Source organism: Necator americanus, chromosome II (genome assembly GCF_031761385.1).
Source record: "Necator americanus strain Aroian chromosome II, whole genome shotgun sequence".
Taxonomy (NCBI): domain Eukaryota; kingdom Metazoa; phylum Nematoda; class Chromadorea; order Rhabditida; family Ancylostomatidae; genus Necator; species Necator americanus.
This window is the reverse complement of record NC_087372.1, coordinates 20,430,828-20,452,733: the sequence shown is the minus strand read 5'-3', so window position 1 is coordinate 20,452,733 and position 21,906 is coordinate 20,430,828. Positions and strand designations below refer to the sequence as shown.

At 42.7% G+C, this 21,906-nt stretch overlaps 7 protein-coding genes across 10 annotated transcripts in view; 6 read left to right on the top strand and 1 right to left on the bottom strand.

The window, feature by feature from the left end:
- Positions 1-384: 384 nt before the first annotated feature.
- On the top strand, positions 385-2,435 carry RB195_018678 (uncharacterized protein; the record flags this gene model as incomplete). 2 transcript variants are annotated; one of them, XM_064186229.1, is made up of 4 exons in its annotated part: positions 385-542; positions 1,349-1,646; positions 1,712-2,142; positions 2,255-2,435. In XM_064186229.1, 4 exons carry the CDS (start codon positions 385-387, stop codon positions 2,433-2,435), a joined length of 1,068 nt encoding a protein of 355 aa, XP_064042109.1. The 2 variants fall into 2 exon arrangements, with proteins under 2 accessions (XP_064042109.1, XP_064042110.1); XM_064186228.1 differs by lacking the exon at positions 385-542 and adding an exon at positions 1,162-1,215 and having other exon boundaries at positions 1,272-1,614; positions 1,920-2,142.
- A 3,587-nt stretch (positions 2,436-6,022) lies between these two features.
- On the top strand, positions 6,023-11,795 carry RB195_018677 (uncharacterized protein; the record flags this gene model as incomplete). 2 transcript variants are annotated; one of them, XM_064186227.1, is made up of 4 exons in its annotated part: positions 6,023-6,764; positions 6,833-6,988; positions 11,550-11,660; positions 11,788-11,795. In XM_064186227.1, the coding sequence occupies 4 exons, from the start codon at positions 6,023-6,025 to the stop codon at positions 11,793-11,795; spliced, it is 1,017 nt and encodes a 338-aa protein (XP_064042107.1). The 2 variants fall into 2 exon arrangements, with proteins under 2 accessions (XP_064042107.1, XP_064042108.1); XM_064186226.1 differs by lacking the exons at positions 6,833-6,988; positions 11,550-11,660; positions 11,788-11,795 and having other exon boundaries at positions 6,023-6,802.
- A 5,799-nt stretch (positions 11,796-17,594) lies between these two features.
- On the top strand, positions 17,595-18,125 carry RB195_018676 (uncharacterized protein; the record flags this gene model as incomplete). Its single annotated transcript, XM_064186225.1, has 1 exon — positions 17,595-18,125. The coding sequence occupies one exon, from the start codon at positions 17,595-17,597 to the stop codon at positions 18,123-18,125; it is 531 nt and encodes a 176-aa protein (XP_064042106.1).
- Positions 18,126-18,279: 154 nt separating this feature from the next.
- RB195_018675 (uncharacterized protein) lies at positions 18,280-18,900 on the top strand (the record flags this gene model as incomplete). Its single annotated transcript, XM_064186224.1, has 1 exon — positions 18,280-18,900. The coding sequence occupies one exon, from the start codon at positions 18,280-18,282 to the stop codon at positions 18,898-18,900; it is 621 nt and encodes a 206-aa protein (XP_064042105.1).
- Positions 18,897-19,334, top strand: RB195_018674 (uncharacterized protein; the record flags this gene model as incomplete). Of its 2 annotated transcripts, none has more annotated exons than XM_064186222.1 (1): positions 18,897-19,334. In XM_064186222.1, the coding sequence occupies one exon, from the start codon at positions 18,897-18,899 to the stop codon at positions 19,332-19,334; it is 438 nt and encodes a 145-aa protein (XP_064042103.1). The 2 variants fall into 2 exon arrangements, with proteins under 2 accessions (XP_064042103.1, XP_064042104.1); XM_064186223.1 differs by having other exon boundaries at positions 18,999-19,334.
- A 484-nt stretch (positions 19,335-19,818) lies between these two features.
- RB195_018672 (uncharacterized protein) overlaps positions 19,819-21,906 on the bottom strand; it is a gene marked incomplete at both ends in the record, with an annotated part of 33,889 nt that continues 31,801 nt past the window's right edge. The window contains one exon of the mRNA XM_064186220.1: positions 19,819-20,205. Within this exon, the coding sequence (XP_064042100.1) occupies positions 19,819-20,205 (387 nt within the window). The remainder of the gene's footprint in view (positions 20,206-21,906) is intronic.
- RB195_018673 (uncharacterized protein) lies at positions 19,821-21,588 on the top strand (the record flags this gene model as incomplete). The annotated part of the gene is made up of 3 exons (XM_064186221.1): positions 19,821-19,899; positions 20,576-20,655; positions 21,421-21,588. The coding sequence occupies 3 exons, from the start codon at positions 19,821-19,823 to the stop codon at positions 21,586-21,588; spliced, it is 327 nt and encodes a 108-aa protein (XP_064042102.1).

The following is a 21,906-nucleotide window of genomic DNA, read 5'->3' as shown; positions in this document are numbered from 1 at the left end:
ACCCGCCCTAAGACCCTGCTGGATTCAGGGGATGAACTCCCTGTTTCTGCAGTGCCAGGATGGTCTCTTAATACTATTACTACTACTACTATCCTGCACGTCGGTCCAGGCTAAAAGCCTACAATCAAATGACTGCGAGGTGCAAGGGAGGTTTGGAGTCGCATCCAACAAATAAGCTCCAGCTGTCCACTCCAGGAGAGCGCAACGCTCTCTCGAAACTCATGAGACTAGAAGGTTGCAACTTGCCCATGGGTTTTAAATTTTCATGCAAAACACTGTGATAGAAAAGAGTCTCTTGATTCCGGAGGAAGGCCTGGTAGGGTAGCGCCAGGAAAGACGGGGTTGCAGGAGTGATGCAGGCTACCGAAACGGAAAAGGACTAGGATGACGATCTGTACTTACAACGCCCGTACGTTTGTATCAGATGCGGCCATTGAAGATCTGATGATGCAAGCTAGGAAGATTAAGTACGACGTCATCGGACTGACCGAGACAAGACGACGCTACCCAGTTAGCGCTGTGTATGACACTGGAGAAGAACAGTTTTAGGGACATGCGACAGTAAAGTAGTTGGTGGAATTGGTCCTCGTCGACACGAATATGGGAATGAACATCGATTCTTTCGAGAAAAAAAAAACTTACAACTCGAACCGGACATTTACGGATGAGAAAAAGTGGTTCAAGGCTAGCTTTGAAAATCTTCGTCGCTTACGCTCCAACATCAAGCTACGAAGAAGTCGAAGTTTTTATATGGACCTGGAGAAGTTGTACAGAAAAGATCATATTTTCTACAAGGTTATAAATGGTGGTTTCAATGCCTAAACTGGCCCCAGAAAAACGTCCCAAGAACTTCGCATCAAAACCCACGGCCTTCAATGGAATGAGCAGAGAGAGAGGCTTTCTGAGTTTATCATGACGACCAAGACCATCCATGGGAGCTCACAATTCCACAATCCCTCCTCTCTACGCTGGATGTGGGAATCACCCGATGGAGGGTATCATAACGAAATTGACCACATCATCGTGAAAGCTCACAGTGCAAAGTGAAAGCTCACAGTGCTGTGAAGCTCACAGTGCAAAGTTCCAGAACTATCATTAACTAGGACCCCTTCCCACCGCTTACCGGATTTTGCGAAGCTATTCTAATGAACAACATCGACGATGAATATGACCGAGCCGTGGAACATCTCCATTACCGTACGAATAAGAGTTATGGTAAGCAGGGAGGTAGAAGGAAACCACCAAGAGACGCTAGCCTCCGGAAATTCTAGAGCTTATACGTCAGCGTAGAGCAGCATGAGAAAAGAAAGAACAAAGGACGCGCGCCTAAGCTCGCAAGGTTTCGCAGAGAGGCTATAAAAAAAGATATTAAAGAGAGAAAAGCAGTAGAGTTGGCTGAAGCTGCAAATGCGGGAAAGAGCATTCTCTTCCACCCGTCGGAACTTCCCAAATCGCAAAACAACAACGACTGCTCTCCGGACCCGAGATGGAACAACTACAACATCGAGAAGGGGGATGGAGAAGGTCGTTTACGACTTCTACTCGGATCTCTTCGACAGCCACGTCCACTTGCCTCCTCACCATCTGAGGGAAGATGTACATGTCATTCCAAAGGTTATCCCTTCCGAAGTCCGACATGCCATCATGTCGGTGAAGAACCTTGCTTCACCCGGTCGACAGAATCAAGCCTGAACATCTGAAGTACCTACAGCCAGAACTCATCAACACGCTGGCGAGGCTCTTCACTCGTCATCTGTCAGAATGCAGGGTACCTAAACAATGGGAAGCCAGCAGTATCGTGCTGTTGTATAGGAAGGGAGACCTGCAAGACATCGGCAACCATCGCCCAATTTGCTTACTGTCTGTCATCTACAAGCTCTTCACAAGAGTAATCCTAAATAGAAGAGAAAGAATCTTAGATGAAGGACAACCACGCGAGCAAGCAAAGTTCCGAAAAGGGTTGACGACTGACCAAATACGCCCCGTTTCAAAACTTGTACAAGTAACGCGAGAGTACAAAATGCCACTGTGTCTCATTTTCATCGACTTGAAGAAAGCCCTCGATACAGTTGAAACCGAAGCGGAAAACGAGACCTTGGACAACGAAAGCGTCCCTAGTTCACACACACATGATGATATTTCGTGAGTTGTATAGCAACTTCACGACCAAAATTTCCCAATTCTACAATGATGTCATAATCGACGTGAAAAGAGAAGTTTATCAAGGTGAGACAATTGCACCCAAAATGTTCAGTGCCACTCTCGAGAACACGATGCGAGGATTGAAATGGGATAACATGAGAGTGAAAGTTGACAGTTGGCATTTACACCATTTTCGTTTCGCTGATGGCATCGTTTTGATAACATCTAGCATCAATCATGCGGAACGGATGCTGAACGAATTTGATGAAACGAGTAAAAAGATCGGTTTTTAACCTAGACAGGACGAGATTCAAAATTAACTCCTACGTCATCGATCGAAAATCAAAGTCGCTGCCGCATTTGCCAAGGAAAGCAAAATTAGGTGGGCCGGACACGTGATGCGTTCCAACGACAATCGTTGGACCAGGGCCATAAGCGACTGGTTACCATGGGACATTAAAGGCATCACCCCACGAATCTGAGGTGGTGCAGATTTCAGGTGGAGTATTCGTGTACGGGATGGGAGACTACGGAGAGGGAGGTGATTCCATCCATTTCTTGCTAATTGCCGTAAAAAAACGGCCCGGAAGATGCAGCGCAGCACGAGACTGGCGCGCTCCAATCGAACCTCTTGTACAAAATGGTGCGCCAAAACGAATGAAGCCGTATCTTCCGGGCCGTTTTTTACGGCAATTAGGAAGAAATGGACGGAATCACCTCCCTCCCCGTAGTCTCCCATCCTACTCCACCTGAAATCTGCACCACCTCAGATTCGTGGGGTGATGCCTTTAAACGCACCGCAGGAAATCCGCTAACGCGATGGTCAGACCTCTTCACGAAGTCCTTGAAAGAAAAATACGACCCTCTTTGACTAGGCGAGAAAAGATGCCACTGGACAACACTTGCGCGCCATCGGAAGTATTACTGGTGCCCGTTCGACCAAATCGATGAATAACGAAGACACAGGTGATACAGGTGATACAGGTGCGTAATCAAATGCGGAAGACTTGATAATGAGCTTTCGCAACAAGAAATAGAAGTAAACCCGACAGTAAATGTTCAGGATTTGTTCGATCATAGGTTCTAGAAGGTTACACTAGAGCGGAAAGATCACTGGTCACAAGACATTTAAACATATCAAACGTTTCTACCATCGCTTGCGAAGCACTCATGTCATAGTGGTAATCGAAAGTACGGTTAGCTGTTGCAAAAAGGATCTAAATCTTTAATATGTTAGGAACTCTTGCGAAGAAAAAGCTTAATTTGTGATGTTTTCTTTTGCAGTTTCTAGCAGCATACGCGTATTAGCTTGGTAATAAGTGGGATAGTCGGTTTTCATTTTCAGGTTGTCCCATAAGCTTCACTCAGTTTCGGTCCTCAACATTTTAATTCACTACCACCAGAATTCTGTGCTAAAAGAATCAACAGTCTATGACATTGATGTACAAGGACTACTGATTATTTTGCTGACTATACTGTTGAGCTCAGTATCGTTTTTATTCATTCCTTTCCCCCGCAGTAGTCTTCCAGAATGTTCATAAGTTTTGTGAGTGACGTTGACGAGTCGATGTGATTCTATTCAGCTGGGTTCTTAGTTAATTCATTAGTGCTACGAACACATAAACCCATTCAGTTGGTAGTCTCACTCAAGTGCCACTTACATCCTTCCTAACAATATAAACGACCAATGGTTCCTGAGTTTCCGTGGGTATTCCGCTGTGGCATCAAGGTAAGATGCTTTCTCTGTTGCGTAACAGAAAAGAACTGCCGAGTTGAATGGGTGATCACAAAAATCTTGGTTTGTTCAGCTTCAATGACTTGGTGCAAATGCTGCCAACGCCAATCTCGTTCTGTGATCAGCAATGTTTAATTCCTTGAACATCATCTTTATTTCAATGAAACCTCATAAAACACGAACGATGTTATCCGAGAAGCAAAAGCGAAATTTTCATCAACACACATGCCCCATTCTTCCAAGAAAGTAATTTTGTTTTACGCTATAAGGCATTAGAAACGTACGAGCTATATAACCTGCACTGTTATGAGAAAAGATTCTCAGACATTGCAAAATGGTGCTGCAGTCCTGCGCATCGCGAAAATCCACAACTTGAAAGGTGAAGTCTCCGATGGAGCATGTAAACTTGGGAGACACCTATCTGTTTCGTCATGCCGAACTACAGTACATTATCGAGTGAACTTCAACAAGCCGCCACGTCTGAACTTCTGGGATATCCCTGTGGGTCGTTCCGTTTGCTGTGCTGTACAAAACACGCATCACAGATAGCATCCGTCATCAACACTGGAAGTTACGCCAAATACTGCGGCCATGCTGATGAAAATAAAGTAAGTGGCTGTGCAATAGCTGTTAGGATAGCTTATAACAACCTAGTCGAGGAATTTGTCTAAACGTCGCCGAGATGTGCCTTTGTACGACTGCGAGATCGCAGAAGATGCAGTCTCTAAATCGTTAGTGCCCATGTACCTACGGAAACCACTGAGGACAACGATAAGGACGCCTGCTATGATGAACTTAATGCGTTGATGTCTAAAATACCCACAGGTGGTCATTGCTAGGATGTGCTAGAAAAATGGTATTATCCAGCGCACTTCGGATAGCGGTGACCACCTGGTCGACTTATGCGAACAGACGGACCTTATCAACGCTTCCACGTTTAAGAGGAATTCACGCTATCAGCTCACGTGGCTCACGAGGTCAACTCTTCTAACGCTTGAAGGGCAGCGCAAGCTAAAGTTTGAGACGTAAACGTAGTCGAGCTAAAGTTTGAGAATTTTCAAACTTTAGCTCGACTACGTTCTTACGAGGAACATTCCTCAGTCAGATATCCGAAAATCTAGACCTTTTTGGGACGTCGCACTCGACTCTGATCCAGCTCTTCTCAGCTTCAAGTTATGGTTCAACAAGAGAAACCGAGGAGTTCCCCTTAAATAAAACAAAAAGGACTTCCTTTCCAAAACAGACACAGCAGGTCTAAAAGACGAAGAATGCAGAACGAAATTGCGCCAACGTGTGTCTACACATGGAGTACGGACCGGCAAGAAGCTCAGCGATGCGGATTCCTTCGCAAAGTGCATACAAGAAACTGGAAGGGAAATGCTCCCGGTTCTCTTGCGGCAAGAAAAAAGTTTGCATCTGTCTGTATAAGCGGCCCACAACAAAAAAAAAAAAGAAAAGCGTCTGATTAGGATGTTGCGTCGCCAGCTGCAAAAAGACCGCGAAAACGAATGGATTTCAGGAGCGAAGGAGTTTGAAAAGGTGTGGGAGGACAAGAAACTCTACTCTACTAGAAGAGTAAGGCACCAAGATGAAAAGATGTTCTCCAGTAATCAACACTGCCAATGGAGCAGCCTTTTTCCACATTGATCATCCGTCCAATATGGATCGAAGAAAGGATACCTGATTCGTGAGGGCATGCTATCGTAATTCCTCCCCACAAGAAGTTATCTGTCACGGACTCTAGAAGCATATCGAGGAATCTTTCTGCTCCGTGTTAAGTACAAGATTTAGGAGCAGATTATTATGGATAGACTTATTAAAGATTGCGACGAAACGACGCGCGACGAGCAAGCTGGCGTCCTTGCCTATCTACAATTGACTAGGTGTTCATCGTTGAGAGAGCAGCAGTATTCAAAGCCAGTGTAATTAATTGCGGACATTGAAGTCGCTTTCGACTGTTCTCATCGATACCATCTTCTCAACACGCTCTGCGCCGATGGAGTACCAGGAAAGGATGTTCGCCTACTTAATGTAATGATTCAACCAACAACTGCATTTCGAACCAGCCAGATCTACCGTTTGAAGTGGTAACTGAAGTAAGACAAGAGACAATGACAGGACCTTTCCTGTTCAACTTCGCTATCGATGACAGTCGACCAATGTCCTGCCAATATCATCCTAGCACCATGCGGACACCCCTTGATCGATCGATCTAAATTACGCCGACAGTGTTGTTATATTCGCGGAAAGCAGTACGAAAGTTCAACATGTTGTCAATCAAAGTTGGCTGCAGCCTATGGATTACGTCTACGCCCTGATAAATGCAAACAGATGTGGATCTCTTCGAGACCTCAAGCAGGAATCAGGGTGGACGGACCAACGATCGAACTAGTCGATGAGTTCTGTTTCCTAACCTGTATGCTGAAAAACGTCAGCCACGAGAAAGATATTCAGCACAAGCGCACTAAGGCCACTTGTGCAATTAGATCAATGAAATGTCTGTGGTGGACCCCATCACCAGCTAAGTGGAGTCTATCCGCAATTCGCCCCATCATGATGTGCGGATCGGAGACTTCGCCAGCACTGGCAACCGTGATGGAGAGTTTTGATTGCAGGGAAAGGGAGCTGTTTACAAGGCTGCTTGGCTACTTTTGCTCTAAGGTGTGCGAAGATGAAGATGTGTACGTAGAAATCGATGTGGTGTACAGGGATGACACGTGGAAGGTATCAACATCTTGCAGCACCATCGAAAGTAGCTACAGAAAATCATCTCCGTTTCTTTGCTCACATACTGGGGAGGACTGCAGATCGCCTTGTTCAACGAGTTCTGAGCAGTTTGTCGGGTTCAAGCAGCAAAAGGTCACGTGTCCGAAAATGGAAAATGAAGGTGGCAAAAGAAGACTTGAGGACACTCGGCGTACATAAACAGTTCAAACGAGACATAAGGTCTTGCAGGATATGGACTGATTCTGTGCAAGCTCGAATGGACTGATTCTGTGCAAGCTCTCGCAGAAAATCGAGGTTGGGGAGAGCTGTGTTCAAGGGCGGCACATCGCGCAAAGCTGTGGGTAATCGCGTCAGACAATGAAGTCAGCCCGCCAATTAAATCAAGTAGGTTACTATAAAGCAGCCATGAACAGCTTCGAAGACGCATTCAAGACAGAGGGTACCGTCATGTTGTACCCTCTTTCCGATGGCTTTGACAATCGGTGCTAGAAAGGCTGTATCCTCTGAGTACATTGACTGTAGCAACTGACCAATTCCCTCTCATATCACGCGTCATTGATGACACAACTCCCTCATTGAAAAATTCCATTGATTCAAACAAAGTCGCTAAGCTACGTGGAGCCTTCTTGAGAGGGTGAAAGAGGGCTACAAAGGTTCAAAACCAAGGTGGATTCAGAGCAGGGACTCCTTATTTCAACTGTGCCAGAACTGATGGAGTTCCTCAGAACATGCGAGAGTTGGGAAGTTAGTGACATAGCGTCCTTATCAGCATGAGTGGGCCAATTGAACCTTTTGGAAAACTAGAGACCCAAATAGGACGCCTCTAATTATGTGCATCGTAGAATAGACAAGATGAATGATCTGACTCTCAAGCTCGACAACAGAAAATAAGAGGTTCGGGAAGCATTCATGAGTATGTGGGATGTAGTGAAGAAGACCATGAACATCCGGCTCCGAGCCCAGTCAACTGTACCATTCTTCTTTTTTGACCTACAATTAGAAATTGTTCTCGAGCAGGAGGAAAACGCAGCCAGCGTCATGGTGTGCTCAGCTAAAAGGATGGCTCCAGAAGTATTCGCTTCACGAATGTAAAGGAGGTATTTGAAGCTCAGTCCTATGTCAACGATCAAAGATCAGAACCGCTGCCGTAACTATTAAAGCTTACAAATGATACGTTTCAACGACAACCGTTGGGCGAGAGCCGTAATTAACTGCGTTATACATGATATCAAACGCGCTAGAGAAATGCTGTATCTAATGGTTAGACATCTTCACAGAGACCTTTAACAAAAAATATGGAGCTTTTTGTGCCCTTCGCGGAAGCAGAAAATACTGAGCAACCCTTGTGAGCGATCGTCACAGATGGAAGTGCCGCTGACGCCCGCTAGAGCGAATAGATGAACAACGGAAACCCAGGTAGCACATACTTTTAAGAATGTCTGACTTGTTTCTAGGTGGTCAAAGGCCTTCTCACAGTTGACGAAGGTTAAGATGAAATATAGTCTAGACAAGTCTCCATGAAACCCGGAACGGCATGGATTTGTTCAGTGCAGCTGGAGCTCTGACCGAATTTGGCGTGTTCCTAAATTTCTGCTTCATTTGGAGTCCTTTTCATGACTCTCAAAGCTTTTCTACGGCTGATGTTTGCATCAGCCAAATTGTGCTATGTATTTGGACCAAAAGTCAATAGTTCAAACGTTCTCTTGTCTTGAAACCTCGGCATTCTGTCTATACTTTTTGTAATTTTTTCATCTTTTTTCGTCGCTCATGTTCTTCGTAGCTGTTCTGTTGACTTACTGCATTATTGCTACCACTACTGTGTGTGCGTGTGTGTGTGTGCGTGTGTGTTTGCGTACGTGTGTGTGTGCGCGTGTGTGCGTGCGTACGTGTGTGTGTGCGTGAAATCTACAGCGGTGATGTGCCGAACCATCACCATGCACGTGATAGGCGAGCACTCTACCTTTTCACCATTGTCTAAAGATAAAGATGTCTAAAGATTGTGTATGTTGGCTTTGATAAAACAAGTTAGTTTCTCTCATATGTTAGTGAGAGTAAATAAACTTTTATGTGAATGTACACTCCCAAATTTGCAAACTTCCATGCTATGTAATAACGGAATGAAATGGGAGTCCCAACGCAGTAGAATGGGTAGAGTTCGTATATCTATTTCCCAGCATGTCTCCTGATGCTGCTAATATCCTTTCTTCAAAAGGAGGAAAAGCACGTGCAAACGGCTGATCAAATACAACACACAGTAGCCACCAGTTATGCCATCTGACGAAGAACGTCATTTTTGTCACTACGACAGTGATATTCACATCATTTCATGTTAGCACATCATTCTTTGCTAATAGTTGAGAACGGAGCAGACTCATACTTCGAATAATGTTTCAAATTGTGGAGGTTTCAGAGAAACATACAAATCAACAAAAAACAAATCAAGCTGGATTGCTCTCCTAATATAGAACTGATTGTTTAAGGAAAAACCATAAAATCTTTCATCTATACTTAAGTTTTCGGGCAAAAAAATGGATAAAGCTTTGATAAAAAAGCAATTCTAATTTTAGAAATGTCTGTGTCTTTAAAAATTACTGTTATTTTCTATTGAACGATGAAGGCGAGCGAAGCGAACACCAAAATAAATGAACCTGAAGTCCGGCTTCAGCCTGATGTTGTCAATAAATTAGATCCTTAGCTAACGTTTCTGTTCCGAGCGGCCTAATTCTAAGCGGCAGAGTACTAGTATATTTGTTAAGAACCACGAGGACAGATCTATTGGTGGAGATGTTGAATATCTACTGCAACCAGATGTTGCTTCTCCTGGTGACGCCAGAGAGAAGTTTTTCAGGCTGTATTAATATATATTTCTGGATCAGGGAGTTAGAAAGTTCTCTAGGATTCTAAGGTATGCTAATAAGGAGAAAACGAATATTCTAGCAGTATATCTTCTCAAAGGTATAATTTAAAATAATTTCTGATGTTATCCTAATGTAACACCTTTTTTTTAAACCTTAATGTTCTTTTTTTTTTCATTTTTGGGTAGAAATCCTCCATCTGTTCACGTTATTTCAAAGCATTTAGGCCAAGCTGTGAAGTGTTTTTTTTTTGCTTAACGGCGCTCCAGAAATGATTTTTAGATGACTTTTGCTCAGAAAGGATTTGCGCGAAAAACATATTGAATATAGAAAGATTTCGAAAGTTCTCCTGTCTTGAAACCTCGGCATATTCTGTCAATGTTTTGTGTTAGTGTGCCTGCGATGCTTTTAGATCGTACCTTTTATTTGCTTGACGTTTCGGCTTTTTCGCCGTCTTCAGAGGCCTAAATAGAGGATGACTGGAGCAATGCTACCTTTATCCCGTTAAGTGCCACACTATTCTTGGTCAGTGTTTCGGTAATCGTTCAAGGTAGTGAAAACAGAACCCATATACATTGAAAATAGTCTTACGCGTTGTTTCACCGGATGTGGTGCGGCTGGTAGCACGCACTTGTTTCTCAGCGTACCACCACATGAGCATTGCTGCGTGAAGATCACCAGCGACAATATAGATGATTTGATCTAAACACAGAATATCAGGCAGTCATAGGTCACAAAGCGGTACAAGTGGCAAGAACTCATTCGTTATCGACAAGCATTCATTCCTATTATTCATTGAAGGGTTTTGTTTTAAGAATCTAAAACGCCTCCAACGTCTTCCTTGCCGATATCTCTGTTTCGTGAGCCAGTATAACCACCATATTCACACCATAATCGTTTCCGTTGCGGGCCTCGTGTCTATGCCTTCCTAGTGGTGTTATCAAGCTTTTTCGTCATTTTCTTGCCATATGTTATATGTATGTATATGTATGCCAGCATTATCCAAGCACAGTTACAAGATCACGTCATCTTGTAACTGTGCTTGGATAATGCTGCGCTGAACAACGGCACTGACACTGTCAAAGATAAAAGGAAGGGAAAGACATTTTTTTTCGCGCGGAACATTGCTATTTACATTGCGGAATCTTCGGTAGTGCGGACGTACTGTATAGCCATTAGCACATGCGATTTTCAAGGCAAGTCTTCGTGATTCGTGTCGTTCTTGGCAAACTTCGCTAGCGGTTTTGAACATATTACTGCGCTATTACTACTACTAACTATTACTATTACTACTATTAACTATTACTATTACTACTATACTAACTATTACTACTATTACTACTATTATCACTGCGCGTTTCACTGCAGTCGGATGTGCAGATTTGGCGTGCAATAAGATTTTCTCGGAACTTCGTTCATTTCCGACTGTGTTGATGTTATGATGCAACGGTCGTGAATATATCTGCAATACGTTATTCGTCTACGCGAAAGCACTGGTTCTTCGATTCTGCTCATGAAGCAGATCGCTAGTACTGGTGCTAATCGCTGACCCATTGCTAGTCCTCTCAGTTGGGCGAAATAATTTCCTGACCACCTGAAAATATTACAATTCAGGCATTCTTTGATAAGTGTTATTATGCGAGTTTTGCTAAGGCCATATGTTTCCAAGTTGTTACCATGTAAATCTATAAATCTTTTTGTAATCTTTTTTTCATTCGTGTAGATTGAGGTCACATCAGCGGACTCTATTACGCAGTTGCCCTCATCTTTCGCATTGCATAATCCCTCAAGGAAATAGTGCGTGTTCAACAAATGAGATGGTATTTTAAGCAAAACTTGACATGAGGCCCACAACGGAAACGATTATGGTGTGAAATGCGTTATATCGGCTTACGAAACAGAAATATCGGCGAGAAAGACGTTTGAGGCGTTCTGCATTGGCGTTTTAGAATTGGCGTTCTGCATTGGCGTTTTTTTCTTAAAACAAAACCCTTCAATGAATAATAGGAATGAATGCTTGTCGATAACGAATGAGTTCTTGCCACTTGTACAGCTCTGTGACCTATGACTGCCTGATATTCTGTGTTTAGATCAAATCATCTATATTGTCGCTGGTGATCTTCACGCAGCAATGCTCATGTGCTGGTACACTGAGAAACAAGTGCGTGCTACCAGCCGCATCACATCCGGTGTAACAACGCGTAAGACTATTTTCAATGTATATGGGTTCTGTTTTCACTACCTTGAACGATTACCGAAACACTGACCAAGAATAGTGTGGCACTTAACGGGATAAAGGTAGCATTGCTTCAGTCATCCTCTATTTAGGCCTCTGAAGACGGCGAAAAAGCCGAAACGTCAGGCAAATAAAAGGTACGATCTAAAAGCATCGCAGGCACACTAACACAAAACATAGACAGAATATGCCGAGGCTTTAAGACAAGAGAACTTTCGAAATCTTTCTATATTCAATACGTTTTTCGCGCAAATCCTTTCTGAGCAAAAGTCATCTAAAAATCATTTCTGGAGCGCAGTTAAGCAAAAAAAAAACACTTCACAGCTTGGCCTAAATGCTTTGAAATAACGTGAAGAGTTGGAGGATTTTGACTCAGAAATGAAAAAAAAAATGAACATTAAGGTTTAAGAAAAAAGATGTTACATTAGGATAACTTCGGAAATTATTCTAAATTATACCTTTGAGAAGATATACTACTAGAATATTCGTTTTCTCCTTATTAGCATACCTTAGAATCCTAGAGAACTTTCTAACTCCCTGGTCCAGAAATATGTATTAATACAGCCTGAAAAACTTCCCTCTGGCGTCACCAGGTGAAGCAACGTCTGATTGCAATAGATATTCAGCATCTCCACCAATAGATCTGTCCTCGTGGTTCTTAACAAATATAGTAGTACTCTCCCGCTTGGAACTGGGCTGCTCGGAACAGAAACCTTAGCTAAGGATCTAATTTATTGACAACATTATTGATATTTACAACGCAACGTGAAGAACATAACAACAGTGCAGTAAGTCAACAGATGAGCTACGAAGAACATGAACGACGAAAAAAGATGAATAATAGAAACTGCTTTAAATATGCTTTTAGTAACTCGTACAAGCGTTAGCTCGTTTTTGGACTAACGTATCGAGAACTCAGCCAAGTACAAATAACTTGGGTCTTATATATTTATGGTCCAGTGCATCAGTGGAAACCAAAACAAAACGAAAGGATGAGCGAGGTTCTCGAGAATAATTAATTTGCATCTAAAAGTCATTTTTATGGTCCAATTAAGGCCTTCCAATGCGTAGAGTACTAAGCAGCGACATAATTTCAGTTTGAGAGAGCTAATTTGTTTTACATGGTTTACTCACATCAAAATGCGCATGAGCGAACTAAAATGGAGCTGTTCTTTCAGTCGTATCACTTAATGAGTGAAGGCTTGGTGATGAGAAAGATGAACCTAAGAAGCTCAAAGAGCATCATTTTCGCTATGTGCAATCAATTCCAGAATTAGGGATAGTCTTACTTATACAGTAACTGTGAAAGTATTTGAAAAACAACTTTACTGTTTTCATTTTTTTTTTCGCCAAGTTCTGCAGCATAGGAAACTAGGCTGTCCATGTCCGCTATAAGAGTAGGCCGTTCACAAGCAACTATTAGGTTTCTGATTATCCGAAATTTAGACGACAGAACGCATGGTCACACTTGACCGGCGTGCTTTTGACTTGTAGAAATAATAATTAGCGCTTATTGATTACAGAGTGAATAAATGTATTTCCTTGTACATATATTACAAATGTGAAGGAAAGTGTACTACAGAAAAATGGTGATAAATGAAAAAATACGGAAAACGGACAGCATTTGCGCTACTCGTAACACCTATTCCTCTTTTCCTCGCGATGAAAGAAAGTAAATTTTGTTCAGTGATTCGGTTGATGCTACGGCAGCTTATAGAAACTCCCAAAAACATTTTGCCAGATATAGATTCACGAGCTTATGCTGCGTTTTTTTACGTTTTGCGATGATGTGTCTGAAGCAATGATCTCCGTTATCTACAAATATTGACGTGCCTTCAAACCACAAGTTATAATAAACCAGTCTGAACGTCCAGCTAAGCCGGACTTCAGACTTTCTGCGGTGTTCGCTCCGCTCGCCATCATTGATTAACGAACATAAATTAATAATAGTGACATTTTCTGCAAAATTAGAATTGTTTTTAGCAACTTTTCCTTCTTTTTCTTGAAGGGAATTTAGGCTGAAGATTTCATGGTTTTCTTTGTAACTGCGTCAGTTCTACATTTGCAGAACACTCAAGCTTCACCTTTAAGCCTTCGATACCAATGTAATATAGACACAACTTGGAATCATTACTCAAAGTATAGGTTAACAATCTTGTTTCCCCCAAAACTTATCACAGAATGTTTCACATGAAATAAAGTGAACGACATCATCGTACTGATAAAGATAGCGCTCCACATCAGATCATGTTAACACTTGGCTACTATATAAGCAGCAGTTAGAATTCACTTTTCCACTTTCTGAAGAATGGAGGAGTAGTAGAGGAGAAAAGGAACGCGGAAAGTGGACACGACTATGAAACGTTCGCAACGTCCCATTTATCTTTTGCGACATGCAGACGAATTTACTGTGCGATACTTTTATACCGACACAGGACTTCGACGCCTTCGCACCACAATTTATGTATAGCTGGCGCCGGCGCACCAACTCGACGCCGGTGGACCCGTCGCACCCCATTTTATGGATAGCTGGCGCCGGCGCACCAACTCGACGCCGGTGGACCCGTCGTGTCCCCCTTTTCGAATTTCGTGACACACACACACACGCACACGCGCGCGACAGAATAAGCCCGTTATTATATATCATGATTATTCACATCTATTAGTTATCGATTACAAAAAAATTTTAAAGTTTTACACAGTAACTGCATTACGCTATGCTGCACCTTTTACATCCCAAGAAAGCAAAAAACCACGTTCTTGTCTGCAATCATAACTAACTAATATTAGCTGATCTCAAGAGCACGTCTAGAAAAACGACTGTAATTGGTAACAACTTTATGCAAACTCTGCAAAGGCAGGAAAGCAAACCAAGTTTGCGTCCACCTGTATGGCAGTTGTTTGAACAGAGATTTTCACCTATTTCCTGCAAACTCGCTCCAGAAACATGCTCACTCGGAGCATTTGGAGCAATTCTCAATGACGAATACATCAGGTCAAAATATCATAAACATAACAAGAATGAAACTTTACATTTAGGCAGAAAACAGTCATTGACTCTCATTCAACAATAGTCATAAAATGTACAGGATTTAGCAAAGAATACCTGCAGAGCAAAAAATACCAATGGAAGCAGAAAAGAAACATCTCTGTGTAAAACAGTGAATCACATAAAGTAGCAAGAACAGCAACTTGCTCGCAAAGAGGTGTGGAGATCAAACGACTGCGGAGCGCTTAACACCCGGGAAAAAGTAGAACTGCTTGAGAAGACGTGAATGGAATTCCGGCATCTAAAGAGCAACAACGGTTTCTGTTTTTCCAAAACTCAAGAGAAGATATTTTTTTAAAAATTCATGATTCAGCACTATACTACATTTTAGAAATATCAGTTCCCGTTTCCAAACATCACATTCTATGACGGAGTTTCAACGAATAATCTAAAAGCAGCCTTGAAAAAATGAATCCGGTTCAAATGAGATTTAGCACACCAAACCTCTTGGATGCAAGATAAGAGGGTATAATTAATACAATTCAACTAGGCTCCAACATGGAAAAACTACTACAAAGTCACTGGAGGAGAATTAAAATTGTTTCTTGGCTCCCAGAACCTTCCCAAACTCTATTTAGATCGAGTGATTTGCCTTACCTTACCTTAGGACACTCATCGAGCTATTGGCTGTGTTATCGCATTGATTACTACATTTGAAAAGGATAGAATAACTACAGAGAAGAATGTTATACCTGAAGAGCGATATTCTTTGGAATAGTCTATTTTACTCCCCAAAAATCTTAAAAATTTCCGGAGTTCCTTGAAACGGAAAATTCTAATGATGAAAGTGAGACTTTGCCTAACTATGCATCTGCCGATCTCTGATTTCATTCTGGATCTACATTCTGGTAGTTCTGCTCAGAAGTCTACTTCGGTGGTTCTTCATTTCTCTACGTCATTTGTTTGTTCTATTCCAAAGATCGTAAAAGAATTGACTTAATCATAATTATCTCTTTGACTTGATGACTCCACTTTAATATCGAAGAGCGAAGAATTCAGGTAGAACTAAAAAAATAGAGGATAGAAAAAAAAAAATAAATAAAATAGACAATTCTAACGAATATCGCTCTGCAGGAATAACAATTTTTTCTGTATTCATCCTATCCTTTTCAAGTGTAGCAATCAATGCGATAACACAGTCTATAGCTCGATGTGTGTCCTAAGGTATTTGGTGGGTGGCCGTGCCTATATGATAATACCCTTGTTGACGGAGACTGTTGAATTGAATGATACAGAATTTTTGAAATCGGCACCATTTAATAGGTTTCTTCCTCCTGAAAAATATATCCGCCTGATATTTGAAAATTTTTTTCGGAAAACGGTTTTTTAAAAGGTTTTTTTAAAAGCACATGAAAAGTTTTAATCTTTACATGTTCAAAACTGAACGCAGCTGAGACATATTATAGGAAAAATCGGGACAATTCGTGGGGCAAAGGATGTTCTCCACTGTGTTGTGCCCAAAGAAGGCAAACCTGATTTGTTAGCGATTTACGAACTGCTAAAAATCACAATAGGTATTGTGAAGCATCGAAGTTGTAACTTTAGTTGCAGGAAAAAACCCAGAAAATCTCCTTCAGATAGAAAATCAGGAGACAAGGTCATTCTACGACAAATAGTTTTCTTGCAGATTTTGTAGGAAAAAACTTTTAAACTATTAATGTCCTTGATTTATAGAGCTGAAACATAATACTTTGACCAAACTTTCAAAATCTTCACAGCCAATTATAGCTGTTAGAGATATCAACTTGTTCGCGATAGTATGTAGATTACGAATATGTAGCTATCATTTTACTTATCAAAAAATATAAAACGTCGAAAAGTCTCTGGCGTATCAATCCACTTGGGATGCGCCAACGCGTTTTCTGGAATTCGTAGCCGTTGAGGTTTTGGAACGCGTGTTGGCCTTTACAATGACTTGCCGATGATCAAGTCAGTGTTTTTATCCTCCCAGACACTCCCAGACAAGTCTGGTTCCAATTTATCGACCGGAAGGATGAAATACTTGGTGAGCACTAGGGCGGATTCGAACCCTAGACCGTGTGGCTACAGTGGACCTCTAACCGACTGCGCCACACCCGCCCTCATCAAAAAATATATTCAGGTCAAAAGTCAAAATATATCCTTGTTATATACACATATATATATATGTATATATATATATATATATATATATATATATATATATATATATATATATATATATATATATATATATATATATATATATATAATGTACCCTTGGGCGCAGTTATCTCGGACTCAGCCTTGTTAATGCGTAGTCGCAGGTAATTCCTTTCTAAAACTGTTTTCATTGGTAGGTTTTGAGAGCGCTAATTATATTCAGTCGGAAGAGTTCGCGTTTACTGCTGCAAATCCTACCTCACGCCTCAAAGCGGCACAGCGGTGGCCCTGGCCGTCGGGCAGCTTAGTGGTCTCTGGTGGCGAGACTTCGTCTCGGCAGTTCAACCATGCCACAAAGGTGTCCGGGTAGTAGTCCGGTCCTTGGGCTAAGGCTACAGGCTAGCTAATTGAGGTGCCTTACATTACAGTGCCAGGCTGCTAACTTGCTAGTGCGACAAGCCTAGGACAACACCCCCGTCGCGTCATACTGCTAATGTCTACTATGTGGTCTTCAGAAGCTAGGGCGTCCCCCATAAGCGACGCGCATTGTCCTCGCCCGGACAATATGGCAAATATGAGAGGGCTACCGGCTAGAGGACTGAGCCGGCCAAAGAAGTTAGTTCGCCATCGCCAACAACATCCAGAGCACTTGGCAACACTTAACGTTGGGATGCTTACTGGAAGAAGTCGTGAACTGGCATACAGTCTCAGAAAACGCCGTGTTGACATATGCCGTGTACAGGAGACTCGCTGGAAAGGCTCCAAGGCAAGGGAATTAGGCGATGGCTACAAGCTGATCTATCACGGCACATCAAATCGCAACGGCGTTGGTATCATATTGAACGAGACTTTTATAAACAGCGTCACAGCGGTGGATCGACTATAGGAGCGCCTGATGGCTTTAAAGTAGACACAGGAGAAGTGGAACTGCCAGTCGTCTCTGCTTATGCGTCACAGGTGGGCTGTAGTGAAGAAGAGAAGGCGTGCTTTTGGGAAGATCTGGAGCAGTACGTCCAATCCCTGGAAGGCGAAGAAGTACTTCTAATTGGAGGAGACTTCAACGGACATGTCGGTTCTCGGAAAGACGGGTTCGAGAGTTGCCATGCTGGATACGGTTATGGAGCTCGTAACGATGACGGGTTGCGAATCCTGGAGTATGCTGTTGCAAGTGACTTGATCATTGCTAACATGCAGTGTCGGAAAAGAAAATCGCATTTGATCACGTACACCAGCGGTCGTGAAACACAAATAGATTTCTAGATGTTACGCCGACGAGATCGCCGATTTCTGCACGATCCAAAACTAATCCCTGCAGACCATGTCGCCGCCCAACACCATTTGCTCGTCATGGACTTGAAAATCTCCCACGTCCAAGAAAGAGACATCCAAGGACTGAAACACAGCGCATCAAGTGATGGAATCTGAAGGATCGAAAAGAGGTATTTTTCCCGTCCGTGGCTCCATCTACACTCCCCACCTTACTCGTAGTGTGGAGGAAATGTGGTCGTCTACTTCCAGCGTTATACGCTTGACCGCGAATAACACTCTGGGAAAGACGACCTTAGGTAAGCCAAAGGTACAAAAGGCTACGTGGTTTTGGAACGAGGAAGTTCAGGCGGCAATTCGTGAGAAGAAGTCCAAGTATAAGCTCTGGCGGAGGACGCGTCAGCCTGAAGATCGGGGTGCTTACCTAGCGGCGAAGAGGGAGGCTAAGAAGGCAGTCTCCAAGGCGAAGTCGGACCGCTCCAAGGCTTTGTACGGCATGTTTGATACGAAGGAAGGCGTGCGGGCAGTGTATCGTTTAGTCAAAGCGCGTCACCGCTCAACGTTGGATATGAAACGCACCAAGATCGTTAAGGGAGCTGATCGCATCGTTCTGCGTCACTTTGGTCAGATCCTGGAGAGGTGGCGAGAGTACTACAATCACTTGTGTAACGAAGAATTCTGTCGTCTTCCCGTCCCAATGTTCCCAGCGTCGATAGTCCTGTTCTACCAATTACTGCCGTCGAAGTTAGTGCTGCCCTCGCAAAAATGAAGTCGAACAAGGCAACCGGTCCTGACGACATACCTGTTGATATCTGGAAGCTGCAAGGAGATCGAGGGTCCCTGTGGCTCGCAACTCTATTTAACAAAATGGTTGCAGAAGGACGGACTCCAAACATATGGCAAACTTCCGTGACCGTGCCTGTCTGGAAAGGGAAAGGAGACATTGCTGACTGCACCTCGTACAGGCCTATACGACTGCTCTGCCATACGATGAAGATTTTTGAGCGTGTCCTGGAAGCTCGTCTGAGGAAAATTGTTAGCGTTTCACTCAACCAGTGCGGTTTTGTGAAGGACTGCAGCACTATAGCTGTCCATGCTGTCCGAATCCTCCTGGAGAAACATCGAAAGAAGAACCGCAGTGTGCATCTTGCTTTTCTCGATCTCGAGAAAGCTTTCGACCGTGTCCCACATGAGCTGTTATGAATGTCCATGAGGTCGCATAAAGTACCAGAAGAATATGTGCGGTGGACAAAGCTGCTTTATGCTAAGGCTACCAGCGTTGTACGATGTGTTGCTGGAACAAGCAGGCCATTCCCTGCACAAGTAGAGGTTCATCAGGGTTCATCCCTCTCAGAAACAAGTAGTCTTGGAAGGATCGGCTGTAGCAACATGGATATGTATCAGAAACTGAGTACATGGAGTGCGGACGAAGGATAGACAATGGTTCAATTCGTGTCGGTGGCACCGAGTTAACATGAGTTAAACAAGGTGGGCTTTTTCAAGTATCTTGGATCCAAAGTGACTTCCACAGGCGACATTGATCAAAAAGGTCGAGCACGTGTTAATACGACATGAAATAAAAAATACGAATGAAATAGAAAATGGCAACAGGCGTACTGTGCGACAAGAAAGTCCCTGTTCAACTGAAGTCGAATATCTACAGGACGGTTGTGCTTCCTGTTGCCCTTTATGGATGCGTGTGACGACGAAAGCCTTGGAAAGAGTGTTGCACGCTATGGAGATGCGGATGTTGAGGTGGACGATAGGTGTAATGATGAAAGACAAAGTATCCAACGATACTGTACGCTCCATCTTCGGCATCGTCCCGATAACTGAGAAGATGAAGCGAAATGAGATGAGGCGCGAATGAGATGGTTTGGTCACGTCTTGCAGCAGGAGGAAAATTCTGTTGCCAAAACCGCTCTGAAGCTCGACGTTTCAGGAGTGAGGCCGCGCGGGAGGCCAAAGATTCGCTGGTTCGACCGTGTGAAGCTGGATACGATGGATGCACGTTTGTGTACGGCTGGTGCAATGGATAGAACCAAATGTAACACAAGGAGCAGAAAGGCGGACCCTACAACAACGCGGGACAAAGCTATGAAGAAGAAGGTAAAGTTCGCGCTCACAAACCTATTGCTGTCCAGATTTTACAAAAAAGATCAAATTGAGGCGTTATGAAAAAAAAAAAAACGAAAAAGGTATTCGATGTACACTACAATCGCTAATTCTTCGCTAGTACTTGGACAGAAGACGAAAAAGACGCGGATTTGCGTCCTTTTCGTCTTCTGTCCAAATACTAGCGATTGTACTGTACACCGAAGACGCTAGGCAACAATTTTTCTCGCATGATGTGTTAAATATTAGATTCGCTCTTCATAGCTCGATTTCTTTTTATATTTGTATTGCACTTTTTTATGTTGTGTGAATGGTTTTTCTTCATTTAGATCATTCCAATCCCATCATTGCTGTATTGCTTCAAAATAAAGGGATGACTTCTTTTGGTTTCGTCAGCTCAGATGCTAAGGTTTGTCAACTTCCTGCAATTTTGAGTACGTCAGGGTATGTTCGTTGGATCCTCATTTGTGCAAAATTGTTTGATTTGCTTTACGTATTACCATAAAACTGTTTTCTGGGCGAAAATTGTAACCTCGATCCAGATACCTCAGCACAGCGACTTTACCCTTAAAATCGCTCGGAAAACCTGTCGATCCCATCGCCTGGTAAGGTTTTAAGTAAGACGTGCAGCATCTTGATACGTCATCGCTCTCGATATTTTCCACGAGATCTAAGCAAATGAGTATTTCGTACTACTGATCCAACTGATGCAGAGACTGACGACGACAACGGCTGTACTCCTCTTTAATCTTTAGTCCTTGTAACTTAGTATATGTAGAAATCAACGCGTAAAAAGATCAGCTGGCACGTTTTCACGGTCTCCAGACCGAAAATAGATCAATTTCAGTAATACTCTCGAAAACTCTCGCAAGCAGGTTTTGTCTCATTCCATAAACTCTAGATGGTATATTTGCATCGAAAATGCAAAAAGAATGATAAAACCGATAGTTGCCGAAATGTAATTCACGAACTATATATATTCGTGACCAGCATCGTGCGTGCCATCCACATGAGACAAGCTTCACTTTGTTCTACACTTCAAGAAAGGAAGAGCTCGATCAATTTTTTTCTAGGTAATTTTGAGCGTCTTTCTCGCCTTCATTTCATGACTGCTTACTACAGCACTACTGAATAGGATGCTGTCGTCAAATGTTGTCTTATGGATCAGTTGCAGGCTCTACTTATCCCGATATACCACAATGGCGATGCAAGTGTGACGATGGAGACTGAGCTCAAAATAAAACGATTCAACCAAATAAGTTCGAAGGACACCTCATCATTTAGTGTGCGTTTAAATTCACGTCAAGTATGCGTTAGGATTTTCCTAACAGCGGCGCCGTGAGGAAGGGTGGAATCAAAGGGTGGCATATTAGAGGTCATATTCGATACCTGCCTTTGAAATAAAATCATATAGTATTTGAATAAATGAGACATGAAACTCGTATGGCGAAAACAGTTAGGATGAGAGTACACAAAATGATTCGAGAAAAATCTTATTCTTTATACTTCCAATGGAACTAATGTTCTTCTTGAATCAATTTTAAAAATGGATGACATAGCACTTTCCTGCTGCTCCAAACTATACCTGACGTTTGGGGTCACTTTGCTGGCTTAAGCTGTATAAAAATGTATCCGGTATTTAAAGTCAGCTCCAATCAGC